Raw genomic sequence first — 16,148 nt, 5'->3', positions numbered from 1 at the left:
GTTCCAGCAGTGCATTCCTGGTCACACCACCACCACCTGTGTTCCAGAACACTCAAAGCCACATCTGCATGTTTCCTCCTCACAGGAGGGGTCACATCAAATGACCCTAGTGTCTGTCCACTAAGCCTTCTGCCATCACTCTGTAGGGCATGAGGTTAGTGAATCACCCTCAGCTCCATGGGTTCCCCTCTTCTCTTTCATGGCAGCTCTTCCCAGGACACACAGGCCTCATTTGTTCTATCCATCTTCATCTTATCAAAACCTATGCTTAGACAGTTAACAGGATGGAAGGACCTAAAGAATTAACCCACATTCAGTTCATCTCATTGATGGATTCCTAAACTTATAGAACCATCAGTCTGGGTCCCTTGTCACTTAGAGAAGAAAACAGGCCCAGAGTATGGAAGTGACCTGCTAAATAATGGTGGAATGGGATGAGAAGCCAGAGTCTACCCTTGACCCCTTCCTCTCCCCTTCCCTCTTAGCACCCATCGCTCTGAATAGTATATAGACATTTTCATGGAACAAACCCAAGTCTCTGATTTTCTGAAAGTGGGATTGTCAACATCAGCAAAGAGGCCAAACCAGCCCTTCCCGATGCCATCCAAATAAAATCACACTGTGATTTTAAATCAATCTACCTTTCTTTCCCAGCTGTTTTCCAGGCTTCCTGACTGGGTGCACACCACCAGTATTGAGTTGATTCCATCACGCACCATTATCAATGCTAATACTTGCGAGTTTGAGGGACCTGTGGAGCTTACTTTTAAAATAGTAATGAAGCTCTCTGTCACATCTACTGAGAAGATGAAGACCATTCTCAGCAATCAGACAGACAACATCTCAAAATGTCAACATCACTCAGAAGGGACGCACAGTTATTCTGAAGGGCCCCAGAGGCGCCAATCACATCCATGTAAAACTCAGTATCCTTGGAAAGAGAAAGAAGAGGTTCCAGGTTGACAAATGGTGGGAAAACAGAAAGGAACTGTCCACCATTAGCATAATTTGCAGTCATGTGCAGAACACAATCAAGGGTGTTACACTGGGCCTCCGTCACAAGATGAAGACTATGTGCTCTCCATTCCCCATCAATGTTGTTATTCAGGAGACTGGTGCTCTTGTTGAAATCAGAAATTTTTGGAGTGAAAAATACATCTGCAGGGTTCAGGTGAGGGCAGGCATTGCTGGTTCTGTATCGCAAGCCCAGAAAGATGAGTCAATTCTTGATGGAAATGTCATTGGACTTGTATCAAATTCAGCTGCTTTGATTCAACAAGTCTTAACAGTTAACAGTAAGGATATCAGAACATTTGTGGATGGGATCTATGTTTCTGGAAAAGGAGCAATTCAGTAGGCTGATGAATAAGATCTAAGTTATCCAGCTACAGAAACAGCAAGACGCTGAATGATTCCTCAGACTTATTTGTGATATTTTAAAGATGCAATAAAAGCCATATGTTGATATGGAGGAGGGGGAAAGTAGTAACAAAACGCTAGAGAATCCTTGTATCTTTAAGGCTATGCTCAACCTTGGGGAGTCCAGAATTGCATGCTGCAAAAGACAAAAACCAGATTTGCCCCTGAACAGTTTAGGGATATGAGACCCCAAAATCACATTTATTTGCTATGTGAAGACATTTATCTAAGTATTGAAGAAAGGGGTCTGAGTCATGGCTCACAGTCCTCAGTGAATGGAGGAGCAAGAGAGAGAGAAATTTATTTATTGCATATGTAAAATATAGGCACATTCATTCCAATAGCTTTATGCCAAAACCAATTTTTTATTATATGTTAAGTTTTAACCAATTGCTTGGACGTTCTGTAGATACATCACATAGGAAGTTATTCTCCATTCTGGCAGATAGTTCATTGTCAAAGTCTTCTTTAGAACAGTTAAAAAATACTCATTAGTTATGCATGAGTACATTTGTTCACCTTTTTTTTTAAGATTATATTTATGATTTGAGAGAGAGAAGTGGGGAGAAGGATTGAGAAGCATCAACTCATAGTTGTTTCTTATATATGCTTTGGCCACACAAGCCCAGGGTTTCCAGCGGGGGACCTCAACATTCCAGGCTGACGCTTTATCCACTGTTCCGCCACAGGTCAAGCTGTTCAGCTTTCTTATTATTTGAATGGGTGAGGGCAATTCCTCTTCGTCAGCTGTTCATTAATTCTGGAAGTGTAGCAGGTGGCTCTACCTCTCTGGGTGAGGCAAGCAGGTGTGTCCTGTCCCATAGCACCTGTTTCCGCTGCACTGGGTCCACCATTAGGCAGTTAAGGGCAGCACTGAATGTCCCACAGAATCACGCAGACCAGAACCACTCAGAGAAGCGCAGCGAGGAGCTTGTAGGGAGTCCCTCCCCAGAGCAGGGGAAGAGTCAGTTTCTGGTGCACACGCAGAAAGCATGGCCAGGGACAGTGACCTCACAGCAGCACCCCCAGTGTCTTTCCTCCACTCCCCTGAAACAGAAAGGTTCTAAAGGATACAGACGAAACCCAGACTAGAAAAAGTAGGCGGCTCCAGGGCCACTCACCGGCCGCACAGAGCTCCCTCTGTTCAGTGGGGACAAACACTCAGAGACACACACGCGGGCAGGTCAGGGCCCACCTGCACCCTGGACACCTTCCACACATGCGACAACCATCAAAGACGCCCCAGAGACGTCCCATTTCCTGCATCTGTCCTTTCTCCTGGAACACAATGATGTCACAAGCACCCCTCAGCATTGATTTTATTGAAGAGGTTAGGAGGAGTTTAAACTCATGTTTTTCTATTGATGACAAGCATGAGATGCAGTAAAACAAACAAAAAGGGAAAGAGAAAAAAAAAAAAAAGAAAACCTCATAATAATTCACCAGAAAACAGCACAACACTAATAAGCTTTATCAATGTAAAAGAACACGCTTTACATAAAGCACACCGTATATGCTAGCTAGGAAAAAGTAAGACAGTGGATGGGTCAGAGCGTCTACAGTCCGCACCTGTCTGATCAGCCCGCCTCCAAACCGCGAGGACTTTCTCGGGAGAAAGCGTGATCTGATTAAATGGATTTGTCAGTCTCCTACCAGATGCAGCTGCCTTCCTGCCTGGTGACATTCTCCAGGCACACTAACACTCCCCACGTGCCAAGGCAATGCCTCCCCTTCGGTCCGCGTGTGCTTCAATCCCTGCGCCGCCGAGCCGCGCCCTCACACCCACTCGGACCGTCGGGACTCCAGGACCAGGGAGCTCCCAGCACCAGCAGGGCGCGCGGGCGAACCGCGGGGAGAAGAAGGATGCTCGCTCCTGCGCCCCTGAGGGGCCGCCGTGCGGGATACTCCCCCGCGCTCCGCGCAAGCCCGGGGCAGCTTGTCACTAACCAAGGACAGCTCGCTCTCGTGTTCGTCTGGAAGCCCCATCCGTCCGGACGCAGCGGACTGACCGCCGGTGCTGTGGGCACCGCGCTCTCCTGTCCACGCGCCAGGGTGCTTGAGCGCGGTCCCCTGTGCCCACCGCCCGAGTCGCAACGCCGACTCGGGGCTCCCGCCCCCGCGGCCCCCTGGCCTCACGCGCGTTCTGCGGCGCAGACTGCAGAGCAGGTCGGCCGCGCTAAGTAGCATCGACAGCGCGCTGAGCGCCCAGAGGAAGAGCATCAACGTGGACTTCTCCGTGGGCCGGGAAACATAGCAGTCCACTGCGCCCGAGCAGGGTACGCGGGCGCAGGAGAACCTGGGCGGCACCGAGAAGCCGAACAGGAGGTAATGTAAGGCCCCGAATGCCGCCTCCGCCAAGGTCCTTAGGCAGAGGTGCGCGATGTAGCCGGCGGAGAAGTCTGGCACCACCAGGCTGTGCGCCTCCCTGGGGCTCAGGTCGCCGGGAGCCTGGTCCCTGGAGCCGCCTTCGGGCCAGAAGGGCATCCGGGCGGCGAGCTCGGCCCCTCTGTGCAGCACGTAGACGCCGAAAACCGCGGAAGGCAGGAGGACGGACACGCTCTGGACCAGCCAGAAGCGCAGATGGGACACGGGGGAGAAGGTGTCGTAGCAGACGTTGGCGCAGCCCGGCTGCAGCGTGTTGCACACAAACCTCTCCCGCTCGTCCTGGTAGACGGGGGCCCCGGCCACCACGATCACCACCAGCCTCAGCAGGATCATGAAGATAAGCCAGATCTTCCCTGGAAAAGAGGAGACAGGATGAACACCACGTGCGAGCGTGCTTCCTCCTGCCCACCATGCTGCAGCACGTGCTGGGCTGAGGGAGAAACCTAGGTCCTTAAGCACGCATTTCAGTCATAGCAACAGTGTCAGCTACCAGCTCCTGCGACAGATATTTGTAGAGCACTCACGATGTGTCCGACACTTTGAACAACTTGTGTGTAAAATGCTTGGAGATTAGCAAGTATTAAAAAGCATACATGCTAAAAATGTTTAATTCGACTCCACAAGTTCCGACTTTTGGTAACATCTCCTCAACTGACGGGTCTACAAAGAGCGCAAGGCTGAGAAAAATGATACAAAAAAAATCTTAATTTTTTTTAGGAGCTTAAGCTCCTTAAGGGCCAAATACAACTATTAATTTCAGTGTTTATTTATGAAAGTGGTCCCTAAGACCTTCATTTCATAACAAGGTTTGTATTCAGCCTCTTGGAATCAAATTTTGTAAGAACATTCAATTTATCAGATTTTTTCTGTAATTCAGAATTCCTTTTCCCCTATTTCAGTCATTATGAATTAATGAGACTTGGTATTTTTCTTTTTTTTTTTTTTTTAACTTATCATGAATAAATATGGCCAACCTGGAGAATCACAATAAATTCAAAAGTCTTTTCATGTCATCAATCAACTATGTGGGAACATGTCTAAGACTCAGTCAAAATAATTTGTAAATATTTTATGTTGTGATGAGATCAGAAAACATCACCCAATACTGTTATAAACAAAGGCAGTTAAAGAACATTATTACTTGATAAAGTTATTGACTCAAACTTCTAAAGACCAAGTTGATATTATTTAAATTCTACAAAAGGAAGAGTAAGAAAAATATCAATGACTAATTGTTTTCTCAACCCCTTTTTCTAGGACACCCACACTTCTCTAAAAATGTGTCTTCTCTGCACTAAACTTAGAAATCCTTATTACTTTCTTTCTTAAAAAATAAAAACTAAACTAAAATTGGTATTTGGTTTAAAACACAAGAGAAATTGCTAATCTTTAAAAATTAATCTTCAAGATTAAACTCTAAAAAGACAATCGAGAAAAGTATAATAATAGAGACATTCATTTCCCTTGAACCTTCATTGTATTGTTTCTTTTTCTGGTAATGCAGTCGGACAGGAGTGACACCTGCTTCAAGGCTTCAGACTCAGCACCAGAATGTCAGCAGGAAGAGGCCCCAGGAGAGAAACAGCACTCACACCCAGGCGCAGGCAGAAGCCTCTTTTGCTCCAGCCCTGCACAGGCCTTTGTCTGAGGGGGCGGAGGGGGGTCAACCAATAAAAACAGAGTAAGAATTCTGGAGGTGTCTTCCGTACTCACCTACAATAGTCACATTGCAGTTTAATGTGATGATGAGGAACCCTAGCACATCATAATGGTCCATGCTTCCAGAATGCTGCAGACCCACAGCTGCCAGAGACGTCCAAAATCTGTGGTCTTCAGGGAGATGGGAAGTCTTTGCAGGGGTGAATGTATGTGAACCACAAAAGGCTTAAAAATGAAAACTGGAAACAGGAAAGATTGGAGCCCAGGAGCAAGAGGCCAGTTTTTCTGTCTCTAAGTTGAGACGGCCCCTGAGCTGTTTGCCTCTAAGGCGAGTGGCTCTGACAACTGCAGTGACCAGAAGACAACAGGAGTGATCTCTCATTGCAGGCTATTCTTATCCTCTCGGAAGGGACATTCCAGCCCCTTGGCAGTGCTCACATGTCTCCACCAGGAGAGACAGAGGCTTCAGAAAACATAATAGAAGTGACCACATTTAGCAGAAGAAAAAAAAGTAAATTCTCTATGAAAAAAGATATCTTCTCCTTTAAAACATTTCCACACTACTTCCATTATTTAAAAAACACTAGAATGTTCAAGTTTTGTCATCTCTGTGAAACATAACCCAATGGAACTCAAAAGGTTCTTGTCCTCATGCTCAAGTCCTGTACCATTGAGGAAAACACAAGGCTGTACCTCGGACCTGCATCCCAGCTCTAGGCTGTGACTCAGTTATCCACTAGCTGTTTCCTACCTGGGTGAGTGACCTGAGCCCTTCACTCTGAGAAAAAAGGCCTGGGCACAAAGGTGAGGCAGCCACCTGGACATTGGGGAAGTCACTGAATCTCGCAGGCATACTCTTCTTGCAACAGGGAAAATCACGATGCCCTGTGTTGTTCCACTCAAGGGTTCATGGGAGGCAGACATGACTGGACAGCGTTGAGAGCACCTCACATGTGGTGGGTGTGTAACAATTCACATCAATGCAATTTCAATCCCTAAGTGGTCCAGAAAGCCTTTGTGGGTTGTGTATAGTCGTCCCTCGCCATGTTGCAGTTCACTTTTCATGGTCTCACTGTATTGCAAATTTTTAAATTGTATATATTTGATTTTGTATCACAGATTTTTCACTATATCAAGAGATTTTATAGTATATAGATATTTTTATATATTTATTATCTTAATTATTTTTGTGATAAAATAAGCATTTTCTAGCCTAAAAATGGAAAACAATATAAAAATATCAAGTGAAACATATTAAAAGAATATTAAATCAAAATAAAATACATAGCATACAGCAGATGAGTAGACAAAGACTCACGCGTATGGAAAACGCAGCGACGCTGCTTCCACATCATCAGTACTGTACACCTAATTCATCATCATCTTCATCATTCAAGTTGTAGTATGTTGTTAAATTATATCGGTTTAAGAGTGTAGAGCCTGACCAAGTGGTGATGCAGTGGATAGAGCATTGGACTGGGATGTGGAGGACCCAGGTTCGAAACCCTGAGGTTGCCGGCTTGAGCGCAGGCTCATCTGGCTTGAGTGCAGGCTCACCAGCTTGAGTGCAGGGTCACTGGCTTGAGTGTGGGATCATAGACATGACCCCATGGTCACTGGCTTGAGCCCAAAGGTCACTAGCTTGAAGCCCAAGGTTGCTGGCTTGAGCAAGGGGCCACACTCTCTGCTGTAGCCTCCCAGTCAAGGCAATCAATGAACTAAGGTGCCACAACAAAGAATTGATGCTTCTCATCTCTTTCCCTTCTTGTCTGTCTGTCCCTCTCTCTGACTCTCTCTCTCTCTGTCACACACACACACACACACACACACACACACACAAACACAAAAAGAGTGTAGAAAGTGTTTAAGAGCATAGGAAGTGTTTATTAAGAGTATAAGAAAGGTTAACAACAGTGTGGAAAAGGTTTATAAGAGTGTGGGGAGGGTTTATAAAGCCTTAAAATGTATATAAATAATAAAATAAATATATATAAGGTCGCTACTTTGCGGGTTTTCACCTATCACGGGGGGTTCTGGAACCTAACCCCACGATAGACGAAGGACTGCTGTATTCTTTTTCTGTCTCTCAGCCCACCTAGCCCAGGGTGTCTCCCACTGAATCAGCTTTGTCAATGTCTTAAATTTGGAGTGGAGTATCACCGTCTGGCCCTGCTGACATCAATCACAGGTGCATCAAAATCTGGCCACGGCTGCGGCCTTCATCTCTGGAAAGAACCCATTCTTTATCATAGTAGAAATTGTAAACCTTAAAAGGAATGATTTCAATTTTCCATGAAAGCCATTCTTTATATTCCTATCTTTTTTCCCTCTCTAATCTATTCTTGACTTTTGTGGTATCCCTAGAAAGATTCCCAGAAGTACAACAAAGCCACCTTCATCTTGATTCATGTGGCATGTTTCCATCCACTAAAAACATTTTGACCCCCTTTAAAAAGAACAGGGGCTTTGCTCTAGTTCAGTCAAATGTTTTGACATGTGCAGTAAAATTTACAGAAGTTGTAGGAAAGTAAAATTATTGATATAGTCACATGGTTCAAGCATAAAATAAAGAAAAATATCTTTGCTGCCTAGTAGACTATATTTATGGTGTTTGGTTTGGCTTACAAATTGAAATACTAAGAAAGCAATGACTGAACTTCGCTGTGTGATATAAATAGACTATTTAGAATGTGCAGTAAAGCAGAATGTTGTGACCTTGGTTTTTCATCTGTCAGGTAGAAAACTCAAGTGCCCTTGCCCTATGCAGAGTGGTTGTGATGTGCAAAATGAGCTCCCAGACAGGAAAAAAAGGACTTTCAAATATAAAGAATTGCCCAAGAGTCAGGGACGGGTGCATCTCAGGGTCTGCTCGTCTGTATCCCCCCTTTGGTCTTTTTCTTTACTTCCACACATCTTCCCGACGGGCAGGGCTGCCTGTCCCTCCCCACCCTTATCACTCTGGCTCTTCCTTCTCTAGGTCTGCCCTGATCCCATCCTTTGCCTTTTGTCCCCTTCCTCCTTTGTGCCCTCTCTCGCTTGCAAGCAGATATCTGTGCTCTGCCCGATGTCCTAGCCCCAGGACTGCCAGCACGGACAGGGTGGTGGAGAAGGACGTGGCTGGAGCATCGGTCATGGGGCACTGTTTGTATGAAGTGTCCTGGGTCCCTGGGATATTTCCCACGTGTATGTCTGAGGAGCGCAGAGAACATTCGGGGAGTGCTGTGCTCACCCAGTGGAAAGAAACCTAGCAGGAGCCGGGATCAGGTGCGGCAGCTGTGCGAAGTGCCCAGCTAGGGCAGCTTCCCAAAATTAACTTGACAAAAAATAAAGAGGAAACAACAGGGGCATCTGCTATTCAGTCTGGGTGTTGTCCCTTCCAGCTTAGGGACATTGGCAAAGCACTCAGGCCTCACTTGTACCACCTATAAAGTGAAGGTAATGATATTTCATTTATAGGGTCATTGAGAATCAGGATCCATTTAAATGAAGTTGTAGCACATTGTTTGACTTTTAAGAAGCTCTCAATAAACGCTAACTGCAATCGCTTCTCATTATTTGTGGAAGTTACATTTTATAAATTTGCCACAAACACAGAAATAGAGAAAACTCGGTGCTCCTAGGTGCGAGACAGAGTTAGGTTCCTATGAGCCTCTGGTCACAACATTTTTGTCAATCAACACATAATGTTGCTCTGTGTGTGTTTCTATTTAAAGACATCTTGGCCCTGGCCGGTTGGCTCAGCGGTAGAGCGTCGGCCTAGCGTGCGGAGGACCCGGGTTCGATTCCCGGCCAGGGCACACAGGAGAAGCGCCCATTTGCTTCTCCACCCCTCCGCCGCACTTTCCTCTCTGTCTCTCTCTTCCCCTCCCGCAGCCAAGGCTCCATTGGAGCAAAGATGGCCCGGGCGCTGGGGATGGCTCTGTGGCCTCTGCCCCAGGCGCTAGAGTGGCTCTGGTCGCAATATGGCGACCCCCCGGAGGGGCAGAGCATCGCCCCCTGGTGGGCAGAGCATCGCCCCTGGTGGGCGTGCCGGGTGGATCCCGGTCGGGCGCATGCGGGAGTCTGTCTGACTGTCTCTCCCCGTTTCCAGCTTCAGAAAAATGAAAAAAAAAAAAAAAAAAAAAAAAGAAAAAAAAAAAAAAATAAAGACATCTTGTGTAACACATAAACCACAGAGCAAACACAGTTGTCTCACTAACACTGAACTCATGGCCAACAGCACTACAACACATGCATGAACAAAACTAACCTGACACATGTGTATCCGCTTTCAGGCACATCACAGTTTCCCTGCACTTAGGTCACTAGACAGCAATCAACACCACGCCTGGGTGTTTCATTTTAAACAGTGAAATCACCAACAAGAAGCACAAAAGTTTTGAAAAACATGACACTAAAGAGACTTTCTAAAAAGTATATTCACTATTTGACAACTGAATCAGGAGGCAGAGCAGCATCTTGCGCTGCCTTAGCTGGGAAGACAGTTTTGGGAGCCGCAAACAGCCAGTGTTCTGGTCCACAAGTGACCGTGAAAGCCCAAGAGTATGAATCTAGTGGCTACAAACAAATTTCAGCAAGTCGCTGAGTTTGCAAATACAGAATCCACAAGTAACAAGGATTGACCATTTAATAATGCTGACCTACTAGAGCAGTGACTGTCCACCTCTTTCATCTCTTGGCACACATAAACTAATTACTAAAATTCTGCAGCAGACCAAAAAAATAAAAATAAAAAATAAATCTATTTTTACTGGTCTGACCAAAAATAGGTATACTTTCTATTGACTTACAAAGAAGAAACAGTAGTAATTATCTATGTTTTTTGCTCCAAAATGACTTTTTTTAAAAAAATCAGGTGCCTATATTTGTATATAAGGATTTCTGGTGCCAAGAATTAACCAATCAGACACAACTCTATTATACAACGTGACCAATAAGATGCAACTCTGTTATATGACTTAATGGTTCAAGACAGGGCATCCACATTGAATGGCTGTTGTTGTGTTGTCATTTTTTTTATTTGACATCCTAAGGGAAAAGTGCCCCAACTACATAGTCCGATATCACAGCACACTGGTTTAAAATGGCTGTACTAGAGAGAAGATAAATTGAGGCTAATAAAGATCAATTCTCAAGAGAACTGTGTCCTGCCTGACCTGTGGTGGCGCAGTGGATAAAGCATCGACCTGGAAATGCTGAGGTCGCTGGTTCGAAACCCTGGGCTTGCCTGGTCAAGGCACATATGGGAGTTGATGCTTCCTGCTCCTCCCCCCTGTCTCTCTCTCTCTTCTGTCTCTCTCTCTCTCTCTCTCTCCTCTCTAAAAAAAATGAATAAATAAAATAAAAATTAAAAAAAAAAAAAGAGAGAACTGTGTCCCTAGAAGCCCTAGAATAACTGTGACTAAGTGAGAGATACATCAAGCACATGACACAGTGCCCCCCCAATGCTGTGTACTCAAAGCCTGTCAGTCCTCCTAGGGTAGCAGTGAAGGGGGGGCCTGGGGAGGCTTTTCCTCCACAGGCCCTACCTGTCCAGCCCAGGAGCCTGGCAGGAAAAGGACAAGTTTTGTCCCAGGTTCAGCATAACAAGGGGCTCATGGGGCCACCGAATTCAGCTTCTGGAGGGCTCAGAAATGATGATGCCTGTTTTGTTCTGTTTTGTGTGCATGATTAAGGAGAAATGGATGTTTTGCTTGTTCTCACAGTTTAAATGTGTTTTCAGGACTGCTCACAGAAAGCAAGTTTCAACATTGTACCAACAGACAAATCATGTCTACAGCTGCATCTCACCTGCCTCTGCAAAACCTAGTAACAAACAAGGATATAGCAAATTACCTTTCTGACAATACAGCTTACCACAACAAGTACAGGCACTCTATGTGAACCAGCTCTGTGCAGACCCTCTCCCACCCACATCCACGTACCACCCCACTCTAGACTTACAGCTGAAAATCAACAACCCAGGCCACAGGACCCCTAGAGAACTGGTAAAAGGAGGCAACATGCCTCTGCTGAGCCACTTCCTACTCCTAGGGCACATGAGCTGGACAGACTGCACAGACAGGAGAGTGTTCAGATGCCCAGCAGCTGCTCAAAACTGGGTTTTCTTTGTGAAGAAAGCAAAGTTTCCACCATCACCTTACCTTTTATTCACAGATCTTGTCAGAACACCCTTCTTGGGTACTAGGGTGTAAATGTCTCCCCCAAAATTCATATCTGGAAGTCCTACCCTAATGTGATGAAATTAGAAGGCAGGATCTTTAGAAAGTGATTTATGGAATTAATGACATTTTAAAAGTGGCCCAAGAAACATCCCTTGCTCTTTTTTCCATGTGAGGTCGCAGGGAAAAGACAGCTATCCATGACCAGAAGCCTATTCTCAGCAGACACCGAATCTAACAGCTCCTTGATCCTGGACGTCCAGCCTCCAGAGCTGTGAGGAGTTAAACTTCTCTTGTTGATAAGCCTGTGGTGTTCCATCATAGCCACCCGCATGGACTGAGACACTCGGATGTAAAGTGAAATTCAATCAACAGACCTGCTCACCCTCCAGGCAGGAGGGAATCACCCTCATACTAATTACTCTCAATATCAGTGTCCTTTTATGATGGATGACTCTGAAGATAGCATTGGTAGTATGAGGCACACAGCTCAGGGTAGTGATATTTACTGAGGACTGACCATGTCTCAGGGACTATTCCAGGCAGAGAATGAAACAGATGCATGTTCTCACTCTCACCAAACTTGCATTCTAGTGGGAAGGACCAATATCTTTATCAAAATGAATTATTAATTCGACGGTGACAAGGACTAAGGAACAGAGCCAAGCATGAAAGGGATTCATAGATGCTGATGTCCTGCAGGGTGGTCAGGGACAGCCTCCAGAGAAGGGCACATTGGAACAAAGACTGAGGCAGGCGAGGGAGGGAGCTCCGTGGACATCCTGAGCCACAGTCGTTCCTGGTGAGTGCCGGCTCTCTTTTCTAACTCACCTGGACTCTGGATCATGTAGCACATTTTGAGAATTACAGAATGCTCCTCAATCCTTTCTAGAGCCTGCACATAGATAGACCAGACTACCTACTGTAACTTCTAGTGACTTCACTGAACATCTGGGTCACAAGTGAGCTGTGGAGACACATTGCAGAGGGGAGACTAGATGGGACTGCTCCCAGGTGTCCTCCAGGGTGTCTTATGTAAACACTGCAGGTATTCAGCTGGGGGTGCTGAATTTGCCACCAAGACAGCTACTCTTCACTGGTGGGCTTTTTTGTTTGTGTTACAGCAAATTAGTTAAAAATTACTCATCAAAGCAGTCGCTGGTAGTCAGAGGTAATAGAGAGGGCTACTGTACTGACTTCAAGAATAGAGGGACTGGGTTCAGTCCTGATCCCAACCATTTACTCGTGTTTGGCCTTCAGCAAGTAGTAACCTATATGAGCTCACCTTCTCATCTTTGAAATGGGGGTGGTAGTATGTTCTTCATGAAGTTGAGAATTTATTCATTCCTAACAGATTGAACTCTGCCAAGTCTTGGGAATGCAAGCAAGAAGCAGCTATTGAGCTGCTGCCTTTAGCAGAAAGATCATCTTAAATGCGATGTAGGAGCAGTTACGGTACAGTCGGGGTGGGGGGAGGGATGGTGTGGGCACTGCTTTGTGGGAACACGTGACAGAGCAACCCACAGATGCCCTGGACGACCTCGCAGAAGAAGTAGCACGTAGCTGGGTGCTGAAGGCAAGTTAAGAGGCTGTCACCGAATTCCTCCCAAATTCCAAGACTTTCCTTTACTCTTTTGGAAAAGTCAGTAGAAATGGGACAAAAACAGTGAAACTGCAGTGACCAGGAGTACAGATCTCAGCAAGTCCAGAGAGTTAACCATGAGTGGGAAACAGGGAGCAGATCCTGCGGCCACTAGGTGGCCTCAACAAAGAGTCAGACATCAGCTAGTTACCTCTGTATTTATCTAGAAAGGAAAAAGTAAAATTTAAATGTCACCTTAAGCACAAAATATGTCCAGGGAGTTAAAATGAAAAACTTTCCAGCCTGGCTTGTGGTGGCGCTGCGCATAAAGCATCGACCTAGAACCGTGATGGCGAACCTTTTTATAAAAACCGCCCACTTTTGCAGTGCTGGTCAACCTGGTCCCTCCTGCCCACTAGTGGACAATTGGATAATATTGGTCTGTCACGTGTTGAACTTAATGAGATTTTCAGAAAGGTGCTGCGAGGGAAAATCGGAGACTGCAAGTTCAGTGCCACACTGGATATCGCCAAGAGAGCTTACACCTCAGACTAACCAAGATGCCACACCTGCGTTCTCTCTTTAGGTGAGTGACACCAAGATGCACTTCACCCAAGCCCACATCCCAGCATTCAACTTGCTTTAAACACTTTTTTGAAAGTTTTACTGCTTAGGCCCTTCAGTGGCTCCCCACTGCCTCTGGGACCGGGTCCAGCAGCCTCACAAGACCAAGGCTCTTCTCCCCCACCCGCCTTCTGCCCTCCGGCAGGACTGGAGTTCATGCAGCCGTGGTGGTCTGTCTGCCTCTGAGAACTGCCGTAGCAGTGTCCTCCCGTGGGGCACCTTCTCCTCTCTCTGGTTGGCTTCCGTAGACTGCCTTTCCTTCACCCAAGAGCAGGTTTTGTGGCCTTTTTCGTGCTCATGAAGCATCCTGTGCTTATGACAGGAGATACTGGGCATCAGCAATTGTTTAGGGCCTGCCCGACTTGGCCTCTGCACCCTGCCTTCTTGTCCCACGAGACCACAGCCAGATTCCTCACTGTCCAGCCATCTTCCTTTAACCTCACTGCCTGTTGGCTCAACATCAGAGGAGTAGAGAGAACACAAGAAGGGAAGGATTTGCCTCTTGGCCCCTCGCTTACTCTGGGCCACGCTTCCTCTGCTGTGGAACAGGTGGTTCACAGCACCTGCATCTGAGGTGGTTCAGGGGATGAAATGAGGCAAAACATGTAAACAGCTGGGCATGGTGGAAAGACTTCATAAATGGCAGGAATAATTGAGTTTATGTTTTCTCATGTCCCCTCCTTCTGTGTCCAGGACAGGCCTTTTTGGCCTGGCCAACCAGCCAGAGTGGTCCTTTCCCTTGCTCAGTGACCAAAGTGGTCACAGCACACCAGAGGCTCTTATATTTTGAGCCCTTCCTGACTCAGTTTACCTTGAGACTGGATGTTTGGTGTCAATTATTTTGTCCCAACTTTTCTGTGTTCAGCCCAGAAGCTAAGGGCTTCTGAAGGCTAGACATGTTGCCTAGATCTGAATTACCCAGAACCGTCAGGGTTCACATTGTTTCCTCTGAGAACGCAGGATCCGTGAGCCCCTAATGTTCCCCAGACATCAACAGGAGCCCCTCTGAGTGGCAGGGGCTCGTCCCAGGCATAAGTCTGGCCCTCTAGACAGAAGACCCACATGTAGTATTTTGTTGGCACAATCTATTTTTAACTATGCTATATTTATTTCACAAATGACAGTGTGGGGAGGAGGGCCTCTCTACAACCAGTGTGCATGCTGTGTTTTCTAAAACATTTTAAGTTACAATATTTTCATTAAGCTTTGTTTTTACATGTGTTGCTTTTTTTTCTAATAAAGGTAGATTGGGGGAAAAGAGCGATGATTAGTTTATTTCCCTCTCTGAATAACTGAGAGGCAGTTTCAGGGTAGGACATCTTGCCTCAAAACACCTTTACCTTTTATCTAATAGACCATGTTAAATGCTAGAAGTCCTTTGGTTGCTATATTTATTTATTTATTTTTGAGAGAGAGGCAGGGAGAGAGAGACAGGAACATCAAGCTGGTCCTGTATGTGTCCTGACAGGGGAATCGAACTGGCCACCTCTGTGCTCCAGGAAAATGCTTTAACCAGCTATCTGGCCAGAACTTAATTTTATTTTTTTATTTGGCTTTTAAAAATGATGAAACTACATCTGGCAGAGGTAGCACACTCATTTCTATCAGTCATTTTCACTGTAGTGTGAGTTTAGAAACATCATTCTTGGAAGCAAAGACCTCTAATTAGGGGTGCCATAAACAGTCTCCTTTTCCCAAGCTTCAACCTTCTTACATAGTCCAAAGGCCACATACAGGTGTGTGAGTCCTCATGTATTCCTCTAATTCATGTTTATGTCTTAGGCAATAGTAAAGAGAAGGAAGGAAGGTGAGAGAGGAAGGGAGGGCTGCAGACCCTGAGTGGCCGCAAACATGGGAGCTCTGTGTTGGAAGAGTCTTGTTAAGATGCACAGACTAGCTCATGTGCCCCCTGTATGCTTCTCTCTGCCTGTTTCCTACTGTGAAATACTAGAAGGTGGAATGAAGGAATTTGATCTATTTTAAAACTCACTACTGTTGGACACTAATCCTCAAAATATTCACAACCACTTTGATTTGGGACAAGTGAATAGCCAGTTTGCTACAAACAAAAGCTATATTCAGAAGTCCCAGACAGCGGTGTTGCCAAGAGCAGACAACAGTTAATTCATCTCTGAGCCTATGTCGTGCCCGGCACCCCAGCAGTTAGGGATCTCCTCAGAGAGTCTCTTAAATTTGCTTACTCTTAAGGAACAAAAATGAAAGGAAGGTAGGAAACGCCCTTGTCATGCTAGTGCTGTTGGAAAGCCAGGACCTCCCCAGAACCAACCCTGCAACTACGACGCTCTGTTTTGTCTCAG

At 45.9% G+C, this 16,148-nt stretch overlaps 1 protein-coding gene and 1 pseudogene across 1 annotated transcript; one reads left to right on the top strand and one right to left on the bottom strand.

Annotated features, from left to right (window-relative positions):
* The first annotated feature begins 807 nt into the window (after window positions 1-807).
* LOC136405952 (large ribosomal subunit protein uL6-like) lies at window positions 808-1,377 on the top strand (annotated as a pseudogene).
* A 1,345-nt stretch (window positions 1,378-2,722) lies between these two features.
* GJD4 (gap junction protein delta 4) lies at window positions 2,723-5,800 on the bottom strand. The gene is made up of 2 exons (XM_066385237.1): window positions 5,518-5,800; window positions 2,723-4,157 (listed from the first exon to the last, which is right to left on the bottom strand). Exons 1-2 carry the CDS (start codon window positions 5,579-5,581, stop codon window positions 3,196-3,198), a joined length of 1,026 nt encoding a protein of 341 aa, XP_066241334.1. The 5' UTR covers window positions 5,582-5,800; the 3' UTR covers window positions 2,723-3,195.
* Window positions 5,801-16,148: the final 10,348 nt, after the last annotated feature.

The sequence above is a fragment of the Saccopteryx leptura genome, chromosome 5 (assembly GCF_036850995.1).
Source record: "Saccopteryx leptura isolate mSacLep1 chromosome 5, mSacLep1_pri_phased_curated, whole genome shotgun sequence".
Classification (NCBI taxonomy): Eukaryota; Metazoa; Chordata; class Mammalia; order Chiroptera; family Emballonuridae; genus Saccopteryx; species Saccopteryx leptura.
This window is presented reverse-complemented; position numbering and strand designations above follow the sequence as displayed.